Here is an 18,090-nt window from a genome sequence, read left to right as displayed (position 1 = left end):
ACATGTTTGTCAATTTGCAATCCCTGTAAGTAATAGTTTTTATTTCATACTGTACTTATGTGTCATGGTCTACTAGCTTTAGGGAATTGGAGAAAGAGTAACGTTTTTGCTCCCCTCAGGAGTATAGAGGAGGTTGAAATACCAAACATCAGTATTCAGATGTTTCGCTCTCTTAGCAACTTGTCCCATATGTGAGTATATATTCTGTCTTCATTTATTATTCTTATGTCAACAACATTTTATTTCATACTGTATAAACAGTAAGGCACTAAGCATGTAGAAGCTTCTAATTGGGATTTAATTCATTTAATGTGTTATAAGCTTACTTTCCAGGGTAAAAACATGGAATAAATATAGCATGCGTAAATGTCTAAACATTCATTGCCAATTACCTACCAACAAGTAATGAATTCATGGCTTCTTGTGCATGCATAATACAGGACTTTTTAAAAGTGTTTGATAAGCTACTTACAAATAGTGGATCAACAGCGTGTACAGGCTTAATTGGGCCATTATACAGTAAATGTACTCCTAACAGCTGTATTGCTTAGTGTACAGTGAGGTATTGTTACTACAAATAATGTTTAGTCAGCACAGGTCAGGTCCACACTGCATATAAAGCACCAAAGTCTAGTTAGAGGGCAGTTTAGGACTCTGTATAACTGTATCCATTTGTTAGATAATCTCTCTTCATACAACTGTCAACCATATCAAGATAAAAGTAAAACTTCAGAAGTTTGTTCAAAGGTGATTAATTGTGATATTATTTGTATCTTTTTTCCTGAATCAGTTATTTTAAGAAATTTGAATACTGCGGCTACTCTCCTAATGTGCGAAGTTGCAAGCCAAACACTGACGGAATTTCAACATTTGAGAATCTTCTTGCGAACATCATCCTTCGTGTTTTTGTGTGGGTGGTGGCCTTCATCATCTGCTTCGGCAACATCTTTGTGATCTGCCTGAGGTCTTGCATTGCATCTGAAAACCAGCACCACACCATGGCCATCATATCACTGTGCTGTGAGTAGAATACCTCACCACAACGAGGGCAGCAATCACTTCTCATTACCTTGTACTTAGGTAACTCATTATTTATTGAGATTCATAAAACTCCTCTCATAACAAAGTATACTTACTAACTAAGATCCCTGAAATCCATGCTATATCTGTTAGGTGCTGACTGCCTCATGGGAGTCTACCTGTTCTTCATCGGTGCGTTTGACATCAAGTACTGTGGAGAGTACAACAGACACGCCCAGCTGTGGATGGAGAGCCTGCAGTGCCAGTTGATTGGCTGTCTGGCCATGCTGTCCACTGAGGTGTCAGTCATGCTTCTGACCTACATGACTCTGGAGAAGTACCTGTGCATTGTGTTCCCCTTCCACAACTACAGAGCCGGACGTAAACAGACGCTCTGCTATCTCATCTTCATCTGGGTCCTGGGCTTCATTATTGCCGTCATTCCCTTATGGGACAAGCAGACGTTCGGGAATTACTATGGCAGGAATGGAGTGTGTTTTCCACTTCACTCAGACGAGATGGAGAAACCAGGGGCCCGATGCTACTCCACTGGAATATTTCTGGGTAAGAGGAACATTCGTCTGAGCACATAAAAAAATAAGCTGAAAATACATATTTTTGGTTGAAAATGTGTCCTTTTGTTTGAAAATGTATTGTGCTCACTGGGATAGGAATCAGCTCTGATGGTGGTGAATCAACAAGATAATGGAATGGGGATAATATAAGATGAGGTTGGAATTGCACAGGCCTTGGATTGTGTTCCATGTATTTCCCTGGGGGGACATGAGACTGCCATGAAAAAAAGGGTTTATAATCTCATCATCATCATCTTAGATCTCAGCTAGACTTATTATATACCAATTAGTTCTAATCAGTTCCAATCAGTTCAAATCTCCATGAGAAAAGGTAGATCCCAAATTTCAGCAAGTTTTGCAATACCTTTACGCGGATTGTGGTTTTACTGACATAATTTAGTTTTATTCAATACATATGTTAGGACGGGTATATTGTAAAGTGTAATGAAAGCATGCTTTTCACATTTTGTCTTTCAGGGTTGAATCTCTTTGCATTCATCATGATTGTCTTCTCCTACACCAGCATGTTTTACTCTGTACAGAAAACAGCCAAGACAGCAAGACAGTCTGTCTACAACAAGGAGGTCTCTATAGCCAAGAGGTTTTTCTTCATTGTTTTCACAGATGCCATGTGTTGGACACCTATATTCATCCTAAAGATCCTCTCCCTTTTACGAGTGGAAATAGCAGGTAAACCAGATACATGTGGTTATATGATTACTACAATTAAATTGCTATCATTATGTTTAATCTTTGTGAACTCCTCGTCCTATTCCTCCGGCTCCTCCTCCACCCTCTCCTCCTCCTCTTCCTCCCTGTCCTCCAGGAACGATCGTTCTATGGGTGGTGATCTTCATCCTGCCCATCAATAGTGCCCTAAACCCCATTCTGTACACCATCACTGCCAGCTCCTTCCAGGACAAACTCAAACTCTGCTTGAAGGCCAAGTGCAAACAGGCTGAGCTCAGAGAAACGTCCCAAAAAGTATCTGAAGCCTATCAGAACCCCAGCGCTCCCCCTTAACGAAAAGGACCCAACCGTTGGCCAACCGTCCACTTGGAGAGCTACTGCCTGGGTATGCAGGCTTTTGTTCCAGCTCTTCTGGAACACACAAAATTTAAAACATCAAGATCTGGCTACGCTTCTGATTAGTAGGATCAGTGTGTTTGAGCAGGGCTTGAGCAAAGCCTGCATACTGAGTGGCTCTCCAGGAGGGTTGGCTACCCATGTCCGTATTTGATAGGGGGAGAGATGTATTCTTGTAATCATTCTTTACCTGCAAGAGAACACGTTTCCTGGGAACCAATTTATTAACAAATGTTTTGTGTGAATACAGTTATTGTAAACACAGATGTGCAGAATCACAAATTATTTTGCGTACCCAATTGATATTACACAAATTGTATTGTATAAATGTATAATAAAAAATATTGAAAAAATATATGTAATTGAAAAGGTGTAAATGAGTGAGGTGTTTTGGGTTTTAGGGTGTGACATTTTCTTTGGTTTGATAAATTTGACATTCAGATGCAATGTTACTACTTGCCTCTGAAGCTCAACTGTGACAATTGGAAACAAATGATGGTGAAAAAGGTCCGGGGGGATTTTGGGAGAGAAATTACACATTTCACAAAGCCAGAACTCAAAATAACATTCATTTGTTTTTCAATATTTGTTTATTGATTTTCTACTCTATTTTACAGTCAGAGCAGTATAATACAAATAGGTAGTAAAGGAAGAGTAAATAGTTTTAGATAAGACAAATAAGATGAACACGTTGATGTGGGCTAAAATGCAAGTTATTTACAACTGCTTCATTGAGTACAATACTTAACAAGGGCCTGTTATGTTACAAGTAGTATTCACTCAAAACTACCCTGTAGTTCACAGATATGTAATACTTGTGTTTATGGCTATTACTTCCCCACAATTGTTTAAATTATGTTCATTACATTAGTTATTCAATGGGAGTAATCCCATTTAGGTGTACGGGCTATTAATGTATGTATGTAAAGCATATGGAAACACTGAAAAAAGTTACATGCATTTAGTCATTGCACTTCCACCCATTGCATAACTCAGATTAAGATTAGATCTAATTAAAAATCATTCCTGTACATAATGCCAACAGAAAAATACGTCAATGGTTCGATTCTGTACAGACAGAGGTAGTCACATTCCTGTGACTCATACAAAGACTCATTCATACAGACATAAATAAAACACGGATTACTGAGACACAATAAAATACAATAATACTGCAGACACACACAGTAATTAAGCAATCTACACAAACGCTGTCTAAAGCTCAGGTTGTCTGTCCACTTTCGAGCGTGTCATGATCCTTGTCCCTTCTCATTGTGATCGCAAATCCTGACAAGCAATTACTCATGAATAAATCTTAAATTGACATCAAAGTGTGAATTATGCAAATGTTTGAGCTCCATGCTTATATCTTATAGTTTGGTGCTTGGTGGACAGATATTTGCCTATTTCACAAATGGCTCTGTTCCTGTTTCTAAACTTCTGAAGTTCTGAGGAAGAAGAATGATCTATATAGCAGCTAAGCAATAGCTAAATTAGAGTGAGAGGAGGTTAACCAGTTAGACTTTTAAAGAGAAGAGTAAAAATAAGAGACATAACAGGAAGTCCAGAGTAGAGTCCCCTCTTATGATAAACACTTGAGTAAAATAAACAGTTACTGAGAATGTAGGGCTGAAGCAAGGCCTGAAAATGCACAGTGTTTTAAGACATACTACCACCCACTAAGCCTCAGTAACAAATCCTTTTCTCTCTAACATCTAAGTATGTTTGCATTATCAACACTGAGGCTAGCTATTGAAATAGCAAGGTAAGGTGCCATTCTCAAGTTTGAGACACATCTAATGACAATAGTAAAATATATTAGCTCTGTGAATTTATCATGAAGAAATTGCATAGCATACAGTACAAACATGAATGGTTTCTATAGAGCTCTCCTGAATTATTGTGTAAAGCTAGTTGCAGCTAAAAACATTCCATGGCATTTTGGCATCATCGCCATAAGTCTTGATAAGTCAGCATTAACCCTTTCAGTCCCGAGACACCAGCAAAAATTGGCCTTTCATTTATTTTATTTTCATTTATCTGCATGTCCAGCCATTATATTTAGCTTCACAATTAAGTGTTTAACCATTTTCTTTTCAGGGCAACCAGGGCAACAATGTGACATAAACAGTTGCATTCATGTGTTTTATTGTCAAAAGTCAATAAAAAAATAAAAGCCAAAGCAAAACCAGATAAAAATGAATTGATATGAATGCTGTAAGCACAGAAATGGTTTGCTCAGTGGGAAATTAATATCCAACTACCGTAAATTCCGGACTATAAGCCGCAACTTTTTTCCCAGGCTTTGAACCTCGCGGCTTAAACAATGACGTGGCTAATATATGGATTTTTCCCGCTTTCAATTTTTTTTTTTCAAAAAAACACATTCTGTGACGTGCTCAGTTTTTTGGCGGCATGAAGCTTTCATTAGACCAATGAAATTGCCGAACAGGTTAAGGTCAAACAACTTTTTTGTATACTGTTTAGATTAAATCGAGCGCTCTCAAACTTCCCATCATTCTGATTACGGTAGTCATTTTGTCACCCTCATCATGGGAAAGACACGGAGAAATGCATATGATGCAGCTTTCAAGTTGAAGGCGATTGATCTGGCTGTTGGAAAAGGAAATAGAGCTGCTGCACGGGAGCTTGGTCTTAATGAGTCGATGATAAGACGTTGGAAACAGCAGCGTGAGGAATTGACTCAGTGCAAAAAGACAACTAAAGCTTACTGCTATTTTTTATTTTTTTTGTTACAAGCCGTGTTTCGTTAAAGCCTATTTATTTTTGTTACAAGCCGTGTTTCGTTAAAGCCTATTTATTTTTGTTAGCCTGTGTAAAGTTAATTTATTTCAATGTACCGGTAGGCACCGGCGGCTGATTAGACGGCGGCTGATGTGCGGCTTATTTATGTTCAAAATAATATATATTTTTTTAATTCAGTGGGTGCGGCTTATATTCAGGTGCGCTTAATAGTCTGGAAATTACGGTAGTCAGTGACAACTTTGTGGAGTTTGGAGTTTGTGACAGCAACTATGTGTGCTTATTACAGCATTATAGACGCTATGTCCTGGGATTTCCTATGATCTTCTATGTAGAAGAACCCCTTACAGTATTATAGACACTATGTCCTGGGATTTCCTGTGATCTTCTATGTAGAAGAACCCCTTACCTTCTAACACCTGTTGTGTAGCTTGTGTGTCATAAAGCAAAACATGTTACATGTCTGTATTTGTGAGAATCCCAACTTTTCATAGATAGCTTTTAATAGTGTAGCTCAAACCATTCGGACTCTCTATTATTTTGTAAAAAGATCCGGCCCCGGGCCCTTTCGGGATCCACCAGTCTCACAGACTCCGCTCTAGCTCAGCCCCGTTAATCACACAGATGAAGAAGAAATAGACGAATCCAATAGTACAACCCAGAAATCTGTAGCTCAAACACATGATGTTAAAGGGGTAAGAAGTCCAAATCGCACGGATGTCGCGGTGGGACTCATAAAGCTTTCAAAAGAATGGCTTTTGCATAAAGAAACTGTCTATTTACTTTCTTTCATGGTACATTTTAATGTTTTAGGGTCAGTTAATGCATAGGCTGATTTAGATTTGTAAATATTGCTGACATTTCCTCAGTGGCTCCTCATGGGGAATCAGTGCAATCTGAGTGAGAGTCCACATCCTGACAGTCCCCTGTTGATGACACTGGAGAGTTTATCAGGCATATGTAATATAATGCTACAGATAGGCACCCTTCATTTGAGTCATTGTGTGCTGTAGGCAGCACGTGTCTCAAGTGGGCCGGCGGTCCTTCTCAAAGTTCAAAGCTTTGTCTCGGTTCCTTTCACTGTCAGCACAGGGAAGGAGCCCCGTATCCTAGCAACCTCCACCGCACAGAGGTGGCCAAACACTTTGTTGTACCACTCAGGTGATCGTCCCCTGAAAAATTACAACAAAAGGTCAAATAAGAAATTCGTATCCAGTTACACAATTCAATAGCAGGGGAGGTACCCCCACTCATCAGAAGGATATTTCAATGGAATTAGAGTTTCTTTCACGCAACATGTTTATGTTGCATAATTATTTTAATGGTAATTATGCCAATGTTTGAAAGTTCCAAATTAATTGCATGAGCTCTAGGTCAACATGTTGTTGTTTTTTTGATTTCACCTTTATTTAACCAGGTAGTCTAGTTGAGAACAAGTTCTCATTTACAACAGCGACCTGGCCAAGATAAAGCAAAGCAGTGCGACACAAACAACAACACAGAGTTACACATGGAATAAACAAGCGTACAGTCAATAACACAATAGAAAAAAAGAAAGTCTATATACAGTGTGTGCAAATGGCGTGAGGAGGTAGGCAATAAATAGGCCATAGTAGCGAAGTAATTACAATTTAGCAGATGAACACTGGAGTGATAAATGAGCAGATGATGATGTGCAAGTAGAGATACTGTTGTGCAAAAGAGTAGAAAAGTAAATAAAAACAATATGGGGATGAGGTAGGTAGTTTGGGTGGGCTATTTACAGATGGATTATGTACAGACTATGTTCATAGGGAGTTAATCAATTAGCCATTTAAATCATCATTGAAATACATGAGTCAAGTCCAATGGAAAAGAATGCATAGATGAGAAGCTGGATCCCTACCTGAGGTCTGCTCTGCAGTAATGCGTCAGCCTGGACCGGCCCATCCCTGAGGGCTCAATCAGGACCCGTGAGGTGAGCAGCACTGCCCGTAGCCCTGCCTCCAGGTGCACATTGTCATGGTCCACAGAGGAGGACACTAGCAGACACAGGCCCTGAGGAAGGTCACTACACCACCGCCTAAGCAGGAGAAAAATACAGCAAGGGTCATTACTGTCATCTTTAGTTTAAATCAACAGCGTGAGGCAAGATGTAAAGGTCCAATGCAGCAGTTTTCATCTCAATATGAAATAATTTCTGGGTTACAATTAAGTACCTTACTGTGATTGTTTTTAGTTAAAATGGTAATAAAAGAAACAAAATAGATTCTTAGCAAAGGTCAATTTCTCAAACAAGAGCCAGTTATTTTTTCTTATAGTGAACCCTCCAATCAGAAATTAGGAGAACACTCATTTAGAATGCCTGAAGCTTTAACAGTACTTGAGTATGTGTGTGCGTGTGTGTGCGCATGTGCACACAAGTGTTTAACTTCAAGAACATTGATAAGAGGAAGTAGGCCTACTTAAACATTGGGAGCATTAACATTGGGAGTGTGTTACAGGGACTTTTGTGTTGTTTATGGTGAAAATGCCATGGACTCTCTAGGAGTGGTCTGAGTGGGAAAGGGAAAACAAAACATTTGCTGTTATTGGCAGAGAGGTTGGAACTCTCTTTCCTATTGGTGTATTAACTAATTTACAACATAGTGATATCCCCATGGAAGGCCAAAACTCCATCCCACCAAAACAGGCATAAGTGTCAGGCAGTCTTTTCAACAGATTTTACACTAAAAGGGCATTATCACAATTTTCACAATTTCACAGTATTATTCCAACCATTTTTGACTGCACTGGGCCTTTAACACCGCACCTTACTGAACTGACAACTTGACTACCCCTGCGAAAAGGGCAGACACATGTATGATCGGCTTCTGGCCACTCTGCCCTTCCACCAATGTCTCCAAATAAAGCCTTGGATAGAGCCCCAGGCAAGACAGACAATTATTGATGAGCTAATCTCGCCCTCCATGCGTACCTCAGCACTACGAAGTCCCTGCGGGGATGAGGTGCCATGCTGTCAGTCACATAGTGGTACACCTCTGTGTTGTTCTCTAGAGCCTCGATTACACGGCTGTGGAGCAGATCATCATCCCACAGGTGGCGCTCACGCAGAACTCTGTGCAACACTGTCTGGGGCGGGGCCTCGATCTCGGTGGTCACTTTCCAAAGACGGATGGGATGGCCGTCCCCTACCTGAATAGAACAAATGCATTGTGAGATTATGGTTCAGGACTGAAAAGTATACTGTAGCTAGCTAAAATGCCATCACTCTTCAAAATGGACAGAATTTACTTCATTCTAACAGCCAAAGAAGCTATGCCAAATGGTAAATTCAATTATCCATGGAGGCTTACGGTAAAAAAGGGAATTAAACATTTTTCAATCATACTATGATTGAAGGCCATACTGTTGTGACAATGCAGGGCAAAATCAAAGCAAAATGTATCTTTAATATAACAACATTGACAAACATGGACCTGTGATTGAAGGACCTGCAGACAACAATAATATTAGTATGCACTAGTGCAGGGGGAGGCAACTAGATCCAGCCGCAGGCTGATTGTCATCGGAGTGAATGGTCTGGGGGGTAGAAAATAATTATAATCATTTGTACACTGCAAATTGACCACAACTAAGCCCAAAGAGAGATTGTATTTGAAAATATATATATTTTTTCATACCTTGATTACATTGACATAATCGCATATGTCTCTTTTTTTGTGGGAATACTTGGGAACAGACTTCCTAAAGAAAAAAAAATGTTGACCAAAAACTAAAACCATAGCTAAAAAATTTGGGGGCCAAAAAAATCACTTGCAGGCCATCACTACGGGCCGCCTGTTGCCGACCTCTGCACTAGTGTGTTATTGAGCAGTACATTCTGGTTTTGTATGAGAACAGACAGCGTAGTATCAGTATGCAGCAGTGTCACTGAGCAGTACCTTCTTGTATGTCAGCTCTGTGTTGTCTGGGCCCAGGGCGCTGTGCCATCCTTTGCTCTTCTCTGTGGACTCCCGCAGTAGAGCCTGGATATTATCCTCCAGGTAGGCTCTGTAATCCACAGGCTCGCCCTTCATGTTCAGGCCCAAGCCGTGGAGAGGGAGTGGCTGGGCATCTGCTGCGACATAGGAGTTCCGCGACTGCAGCATCATCTCATGAGGGATCTGTCGCACCAAATTAGCGGTCAACTGGGTTATTTTTTTTATGAATAAAAATACATATATAGCGGTTGTCATGTACAGTGCATATAGAGCAGCCTACTGAATTCCTCTGTGAAAGTACATCAAGTTCATATCCGACATGGCATTTACTCTATACACTGTAAACTGTGAAACCATGTCTATTTCATTTATTCTTAAATAAATGCTTTCTAAAAATAAACCACTCTTCAAATGGCTCACATTTTTTGGACAATAAATAGTCAATGCATGTGGGTGGTGTTTTGTTAGAGATTGATTGTTCTGAGGGATCATCCTATTCAGAAAAGAGATTGTTTTACTTCAAGGACTGTGCATATATTATGTATAATACCTGGAATAATTTCTTGCACTCCACAATCATGTGGCTGAGTCCTTGAGTGGCAGCCATGTTCTCACTCAGGTCCTTGTGGTCCGGTTTTCCCCCTGCCCCCCTTCGGTGGATTAATCTTCCACAAAGATGGAACATAGTCAACACACATCACAATCGTTCTCTCAGCTTTGAGTTCAACAGCAGTACAATGTTGTTAATATGCAGCATTTTGATGAGGAAATGAAATGGTCTAACTGTCAGTCCTCGGTAGTTTTGTGTGGGCTTTATTTTGACATGATACATCCATGAGGATGTTAATAATATGCAGCAGTTCGTACATTTCTTTAGCCCAGAGGAAAACCACTGGTCCAACGCTTTTGCTAAAACCATTGGTTTAAGCCATTGGTCTTAAATGGATAGCTGCTAGCTTTTCTCATAGGAAAACCTGGCACAATTAGCCACGATGCTGAGCAGATAATTAAATATGGTAACTAAATAATGAATTAACCTATCATATACCTTAAACGGTACAACCATCATCCGATTGCATTTGTTAAAGGTCAATTTGGCCACCAGAGGGAGAATGTTAAACCACCCAACTGCTTGGATTAGTTTATTACCAATGGTCTTGATAAGTGGAATGTGCCGATATATTTTGAATAAGGCTGTCAAAGTTAACGCGTTAATAACACGCAACATTTTTAATGGCGTGATTTTTTGGATGCCATTAATGAGAAGCCATTATTGAGGCGTTCCTGCATGTGGGCATTCCTGCATCTGCAGGAACCCCTCTTTACACTTTTATTGGTCCTTTTTAAGCTAAGACTCCGATGCACAGGCGGGAGGTGGGGCTCTCCAGTACAGTAGGTGGTGGTATTGCACTATAACGTTGGATGCCAACTGCTGATAAACCCCACAGAAGAAGAGGTAGCTCGCTAGCTAGTACACCGGTAGACAGTGTCCATCGCTTTCGCCTTTCTGGCACTGTATTCCTGCAGTTCTGGTAAAGACGGCGAGGGCAGATGTTCGGCAGGCAGGAGCGAAAGACACTATGTGTTAGCAAGCTAGTAGGAGGTCTCCGGTATAAAGCAGGCGGGGCGACACTGTAAAAAGGTCTCTGGTACACAGGAGCTGGGGCAACAGTGGTAGCTAGCTAGTACAGCGGTAGACAGTGTCCTTTGTCCCTGAAAAAAATCAGATAATACTTTTATTTCCATTTTTACCCACATTTTAATCACACAATCGGGGGGGGTCTTGTAGATGCAGGAATGCCCACATGCTGGAACCCCCCGAATTGCGGGTTGCACTGACCCTTTTTTAGCGCACGTGTTTCCGCACGGACCCTTTTAAACACAGCACATGACAGGCACGATAGCGCTAAACGTATTTAGGCTTCTCTAACGCCCCAAAATCTCAGATTCAAATTCCTCTTCACCTGCTCTGCAAGCGTTATAATGTCAAAATACGTTCGTTGATCACCAAATATGTAGTTTCGGTGAGCAACTATCTTAATTTACTCCCGTTACGTACTTGCAAAAAAGGAGTACATTTATTTTTTACAAGCAACCGGACAAAAACGACTATTCAGCACATACAGTATTTTGGAAGTGCATACCGGCCGTAATGGGACTAAATTAAGATAGTTGGGCAGCGAAACTCCATATATTTGGTGATCAAAGAACGTATTTTTGCATTATAACGGTTGCAGAGCTGGTGAGTGTGAATCTGGGCTTTCTCGGCGTTAGAGGGTCGTCACTAGTTACCACAGCCACAAAGTCATAAGCCCCGCCTATTTCCACCATTTATCTTCTTAAAATCTGATTTTACACATAACCCTAACCTTAACAACACCGTTAACCTTATGCCTAACCTTAAATTAAGACCAAAAAGCACATTTTTGTTTTCATGATTTTTTATCTCTCGATATAGCCAATTTTGACTGTAACTAGTGGAAACCGTTAGACAGGTCTCTAACGCACAGATACCTTTTCAGGTAGTGCTGTTAGTCTATTTTAGTTCACTATGTGTGCAAATTTTGAAGAACAATTTTGAAGGAAAACTTTTAGTTCTCAGATGTAAAGCTTTAGCAAATTATCCCAATTGTAGAAGTAGCAGCTTGTGACTAGTTCATGTTGAAGAACATGGATAAGTAGCCTAGGCTAGATCTAAAAGCTGTAGCTATTATATTTTACATGAACTCAGACCTGGCTGGTCTGTTGTTAATATCTTCTGTGGAATTCATAACATTCTGAACAAGAATATAAACGCAACATGCAACAATTGAAACAATTTTACTGAGTTACAGTTTATATAAGGAAATAAATCAATTGAAATAAATTCATTAGGCCCTAATTTATGGATTTCACTTGACTGGGCAGGGGCGCAGCAATGCCCGGCCAATCAGATTGAGTTTTTCCCCACACAAGGGCTTTATTACAGGCAGAAATACTCCTCAGTATTCCAGGTGGCTGTTCTAAGACAATACCGCAGGTGAAGAAGCTGAATGTGGAGGTCCTGGGCTGGTGTGGTTACATGTGGTCTGCAGTTGTGAGGCCTGTTGGACGCACTGTGTGTGTGTGTGTGTGTGTGTGTGTGTGTGTGTGTGTGTGTGTGTGTGTGTGTGTGTGTGTGTGTGTGTGTGTGTGCTTGCACGCAAGTGTTTAACTTCAAGAACATTGATAAGAGGAAGTAGGCCTACTTAAACATTGGGAGCATTAATGGATGTATGTTACAGTGACTTTGTGTTGTTTATGGTGAAAATGCCATGAAAAACATTCAAATTGATGAGCTATTGATAAGAGCTAGGTAAATGAGTAATCCGTTTGGAGAAGGGGATTCTAAATACACATAGCAATTGTTTTAGATGATCCCCGGAGATGAATGTGAAACCAGTCATATGGAAACAAACTGTAATATCATATAATCATTAACTCGATTCATTATCTTAACTGTTTGGCAGCCCTAATTTTGCATGATGCTTCCTTGACAATGCTACTGATGTTACACAAAATTCAAAAGGCCGTAAGGCACATTTCTGGATATATGACAGAATTACATGTTTTTGCTTATCGTTTTGTACACCTCTATGTGCTTTTACGAAAAAAAATAACATCTACAAGGATTATACGTAGCTAAAACGAAATCAAAGATGATGGTGGTCTTGTCAAGTGTTTGCATTTTTTCACCCAACTACCATAACTGGTTGGTGGCACAGTCCGCTAAGACAGTTGGATTGTTGGCTGATTGTTGAGTTCAAAACCCATTTAGGGTACGTTTTTTTTAAGGAAATGTCACTCCACTGTTGGTCCTGAAGTCAAATAACGAAGTAGATAATTACAAAAATGCATATAAAAATATATAGGCCTACATTTAGGGATACACATCTATGCAATATATGTATTATAATACTGTATGATTATAAGGCCCTAGCAGTGTTCGTGAACAAGGCTGAAGAAATCTTCATTCTTAATCTTAATTTTCAAGGTAATGACTGCAATTGAAAATCAAAATTTCGAAGGAAAAATGATCACTCCCTGAGGGATTTGAATTTACAGTGAAAGTGGTGATAGATGTCAGGAACTTGGTGCTTTACACTGTGAATTAATTGTCAAGACATACTGTATTTGCATGCTTTTCCCCAGTCTCTCTTTTTCTCGCTCTCCTGGTTTTGACCTTTGCCTGTCCTGACTCTGAGCCCGCCTGCCTGACCACTCTGCCTGACCCTGAGCCTGCCTGCTGTCCTGTGCCTTTGCTCCTTCTCTGGATTACCGACCTCTGCCTGACCCTGAGGCTGCCTGCCATCCTGTGCTTTTGCCACTACTCTGGGTTATCGACCCCTGCCTGCCTGCCTTGACCTGTCGTTTGCCTGCCCCTGTTACTGTAATAAACATTGTTACTTCAACACAGTCTGCATTTGGGTCTTACCTGAAACGAGATATACACAGTAATTATGACAACTTCTGGAGGATGTCCTCCAACCTATCAGACCTCTTGCAGCATGAACTGACATGTTGTCCACCCAATCAAAGGATCAGAGAATTAATCTCTGAATTAATCTAGTACTGAATGCTAAAGCTAGCTAGCACTGCAGTGCATGAAATGTGGTGAGTAGTTGACTCAAAGAGAGAGAAAGACAAGAGTTGAACAGTTCTGTACAAATTCATTTCTTCCAAAATTTAGGAGAAGCAAGAGAGAGAGAGCTAGCTGTATTTGGTTGTATTTCTTTTTTTAAACTTTCAATTAGCTATCCAATGCAGCTAGCAAGTTTAGTGTACACCAGGCTCAAACAGAAAGGGATGCTATATTAGCTAGCTGGCTATGGCTATCCAACACTGGAACTCTTCCAAGTCAAGGAAAACGTTTGGTTTTATTCATTTATTGCCACCGGGGCCAACCAGTGTAACTGCTAAACTGCTTATGCAGCTAGCTAGCTCAGCCTACTCAAACACCCGGCTCAAACAAAGAGGGATGCTATGTTAGCTAGTTGGCTATGGCTATGGCTATCCAACACTAGAACTCTTCCAAGTCAAGGCAAGCTTTTTGTTTAATTAATTTCTTGCCACCGGGTCCTGCCTGTGTAACTGCTAAACCATTTTTGGACTTTACACTGTACTGCATGATTGTAGTGGGTTTACTAACACGTCAGTTCTAGTTGACGATGCTGTGTAGCGTTTAGCTGTCATGATATGAAGGTTTGGCTTGGAAAGTTTTATTTGCCTGGTCACAGACAGCTGATGTGTTGTGCACTGAAGTCTACAAGCGAAGGGATGAGGCGAGAGGAGGAGAGCGCATAGATAGTTGCGAGAAGAAATTATATATACAATGAACAAAATGTTCATGCTGTTTTTATGTGGCTGCTATGAAAGTGAACTGTTTGCGTGTGATTGTGGTGTATTCATTCTGCAGATTCTGTTGAAAAACGCTTCTTAAATGGAAACAAACGGAACAAAACATAAGTGAATTTGTCCAATAATAGCTCTCATTTACAACTGTTGGACTGATGATCACACCCTAGATCAGCTACTGTAGATGCAGGCAAGAGTGTGCAAGGCGGTATTGAATGTGTCACTGTCTGTCACCTTGACTACTCAAAATTCTCTCAACCTGTGCACATACATTGTAAACTTTCATTCACAAGCTAGGTTGAAGCAACCTCATGATGGGTACAGGAAATGTTCATGTAGTAGCCCAAGCCTATCGATGTTACATTGTGCTGGGTGAATAGAATATGAATGACAGTCATCCAATATGCTGTATCATAAATAAGGCCATGCTCATAATGTTTTTTTTATCACGTTCCTTCATCTTAAATGGCACCGACTGCCACTGGTGTCTACAGATACACCGTATTCTGACCTTGACTTAATTCCCTAGAAATTCAACCACCTTTACGTGTGAGGAAAGCTACGATCCCTTATTGATGTCACTTGTTAAATCGACTTCAATCAGTGTAGATAAAGGGGAGGAAACAGGTAAAAAAAAAAAAATTAAGCCTTGAGACAACTGAGACATGGATGGGCAAGACAAAAAATGTAAGTGCCTTTGAACAGGGTATGGTAGTAGGTGCCAGTCGCACCAGTTTGTGTACTGCAACGCTGCTGGGTTTTTCACGCTCAACAGTTTCCCGCGTGTATCAAGAATGGTCCACCACCCAAAGGACATCCAACCAACTTGACACAACTGTGGGAAGCAAAAGGAGTCAACATGGGCCAGTATCCCTGTGGAATGCTTTCGGCATCTTGTAGAGTCCATGCCCCGACGAATTGAAGTTGGTCTGAGGGCATATCGGGGGGGGTGCAACTCAATATTAGGAAGGTGTTCCTAATGTTTGGTACACTCAGTGTACATTTATTACTGTCTAGTGTCACTTTAGTGTTAGTTTCCTTCAATTTGTAGCCAACATTTTGTATGAATTTATTCCATTCTGTTTACCTTTCTTTCCTCTGTCACGTCAGTGTAAATTGTTCCTGATGGTCGCTAGCAATAGTGGATCATATTAGGCTAACGTGCAATCATTTGGGACATGTAGTGCATTTGAATAATCATGGAACTCAGACCACAAGTAGCAGTTTAAACCTGGAGCCTGGCTCAAGATTCACGACGATTGGACCGTTGTCATACAGTTCAATGATTAGTGAGGATTAGGGTAGATTTATAGAACTGTTGTTTAACCCCTCTTGTCCACTTTTTTCCAACTTCCAACATTTAATGGATTGAACTTGAATATGGCAACTTTCAGGATGAATCAAACCACTGTATTTGTCATTCCTCAATATATTTTTTCCATAAAGGCTCTCCAAACCTGTTTTTTATGATTCATACTTACATACTTTCCTAACCCAAAAATGTGCCAAATACTCTACAAGATCAGTGTATTTCTATATCTACCAGTTAGTGCTGAAACAGAGATGAATATGCATATATGGTACCAGTTGAAAGTTTGGGAACACCTATTCATTCCAGGGTTTTTCTTTATTTTTACTATTTTCTACAATGTAGAAAGTTGTGATGACATCAACACTATGAAATAACACATATGGAATCAAGTGTTAAACAAATCAAAATATATTTTATATTTGAGATTCTTCAAAGTAGCCACCCTTTGCCTTGATGACAGCTTTGCACACTCTTGGCATTCTCTCAACCAGCTTCATGAGGTAGTCACCTGGAATGCATTTCAATTAACAGGTGTGCCTTGTTAAATGTTAATTTGTGGAAGTTCTTTCCTTCTTAATGCGTTTGAGCCAATCAGTTGTGTTGTGACAAGGTATACAGAAGATAGCCCTATTTGGTAAAAGACCAAGTCCATATTATCTATATTATCTCAACATCAACTGTTCAGAGGAGACTGCGTGAATCATGCTTTCATGGTCAAATTGCTGCAAAGAAACCACTACTAAAGTACACCAATAATAAGAAGAGACTTGCTTGGGCCAAGAAACATGAGCAATGGACATTAGAACAGTGGAAATCTGTCCTTTGGTCATATGAGTCCAAATTGGCAAAGGGTGGCTACTTTGAAGAATCTAATATATAAAATATATTTTGACTTGTTTAACACTTTTTTGGTAACTACATGATTCCATATGTGTTATTTCACAGTTTTGAAGTCTTCACTATTATTCTACAATGTAGAAAATAGTAAAAATAAAGAAAAACCCTTGAATGAGTAGGTGTGTCCAAACTTTTGACTGGTACTGTATTTAGACGGCTTTCTTACATTGATCCCTATGTTCAGAATTTGTTCTCTCTATGTATTCGTTCTCTTTATGTATTCTAGTGAGTTTGTCTACAAAATTCTTATTAAAGGTACACCATATATAAAGGGATGGCTTAAGATCAGTTTACTGAAAACCCTATTAAAGGGATGGCTTAAGATCAATTTACTGAAAACCCTATTGAATGAAAACTCCACGAGAAAAACTGTTGGCCAGCAAGTGGGAGGGTTTTCAGCAGTTGAATTACATTTATTTAGTGTGAGCAAGGTAGCCACATCCGTAGAGCGCATTATGCGCCTGCAATATGTAAGTCTGAATACCAACTACTGAGAAGTGCATAGGAAAGGAATGTCTAGGAAAAGTGTAACTGTCTTAAGTCTGAATCTGCCCCTAAGTGCCAGGCAACACACGCCAATACAAATCAAAACATGCCATGATGAAAACATACACAGAAACACGAATACCAGTACATACCTGGGGGAGGTGCCCTCTTTCTTGGAAATGTTGAGGTGTAGGATGGAGGGGGCCAGGCACAGGGCCAGGTTCCCAGCTGTCATCTGATTCTCCTCAGCAGAGGCGATGTCACTGAGGAAGTAGAGCAGGGTCTGCAGTACCTCCCGGTTCTCGTCAGGCAGAAGGATGACTGCAGCCTGGGCCGCCTGAAGACGCATGTCTTTCGGGACACCTGGGAAACACACATGACAGATACATCTGAATGTGAATTGCTATGTTGGTTTTAAGATCTTAGCATGATACTGATGACAAAACTGATGACATTTGAATGCACCTGGTAATTATAGCAGTAGACATTCCATATACATCATAACCAGACATCAAATACAGACAGTAACTTAATGCCATGTTTGCAAAACCTCGATAAACCCTAACTCTAGCTGTAAAATCCTAGCTGGAGGACATCATAGAGTACAGTATGATTA

At 40.2% G+C, this 18,090-nt stretch overlaps 2 protein-coding genes across 3 annotated transcripts in view; one reads left to right on the top strand and one right to left on the bottom strand.

Moving 5' to 3' along the window:
• Window positions 1-291: 291 nt before the first annotated feature.
• On the top strand, window positions 292-3,034 carry LOC106568031 (relaxin receptor 2). Its single transcript, XM_014138037.2, has 4 exons — window positions 292-1,020; window positions 1,174-1,584; window positions 2,073-2,285; window positions 2,422-3,034. The coding sequence occupies exons 1-4, from the start codon at window positions 999-1,001 to the stop codon at window positions 2,616-2,618; spliced, it is 843 nt and encodes a 280-aa protein (XP_013993512.2). The 5' UTR covers window positions 292-998; the 3' UTR covers window positions 2,619-3,034.
• Window positions 3,035-5,465: 2,431 nt separating this feature from the next.
• stard8 (StAR related lipid transfer domain containing 8) overlaps window positions 5,466-18,090 on the bottom strand; it is a 39,716-nt gene continuing 27,091 nt past the window's right edge. For both annotated transcript variants that reach the window (XM_014137511.2, XM_014137512.2), the window contains 6 exons: window positions 17,627-17,837; window positions 9,957-10,071; window positions 9,368-9,589; window positions 8,401-8,618; window positions 7,330-7,506; window positions 5,466-6,616 (listed from right to left, as the gene is read on the bottom strand). In XM_014137511.2, coding sequence (XP_013992986.2) covers window positions 6,499-6,616; window positions 7,330-7,506; window positions 8,401-8,618; window positions 9,368-9,589; window positions 9,957-10,071; window positions 17,627-17,837 — 1,061 coding nt within the window. In that variant the 3' untranslated portion in view covers window positions 5,466-6,498. The remainder of the gene's footprint in view (window positions 6,617-7,329; window positions 7,507-8,400; window positions 8,619-9,367; window positions 9,590-9,956; window positions 10,072-17,626; window positions 17,838-18,090) is intronic.

The sequence above is a fragment of the Salmo salar genome, chromosome ssa13 (assembly GCF_905237065.1).
Source record: "Salmo salar chromosome ssa13, Ssal_v3.1, whole genome shotgun sequence".
In the NCBI taxonomy this organism is placed as follows: domain Eukaryota; kingdom Metazoa; phylum Chordata; class Actinopteri; order Salmoniformes; family Salmonidae; genus Salmo; species Salmo salar.
Note: the sequence above shows the minus strand (reverse complement) of the source record. Positions and strands in the feature narration are given on the sequence as shown.

Bases quoted from the DNA above. Each gene is read 5' to 3' on its own strand.
- LOC106568031 (XM_014138037.2), top strand. From the start codon at position 999: ATGGCCATCATATCACTGTGCT. The intron at 1,585-2,072 runs GTAAGAGGAACA...TTTGTCTTTCAG, and splicing joins CTCCACTGGAATATTTCTGG to GGTTGAATCTCTTTGCATTC. The intron at 2,286-2,421 runs GTAAACCAGATA...CCTGTCCTCCAG, and splicing joins TTTACGAGTGGAAATAGCAG to GAACGATCGTTCTATGGGTG.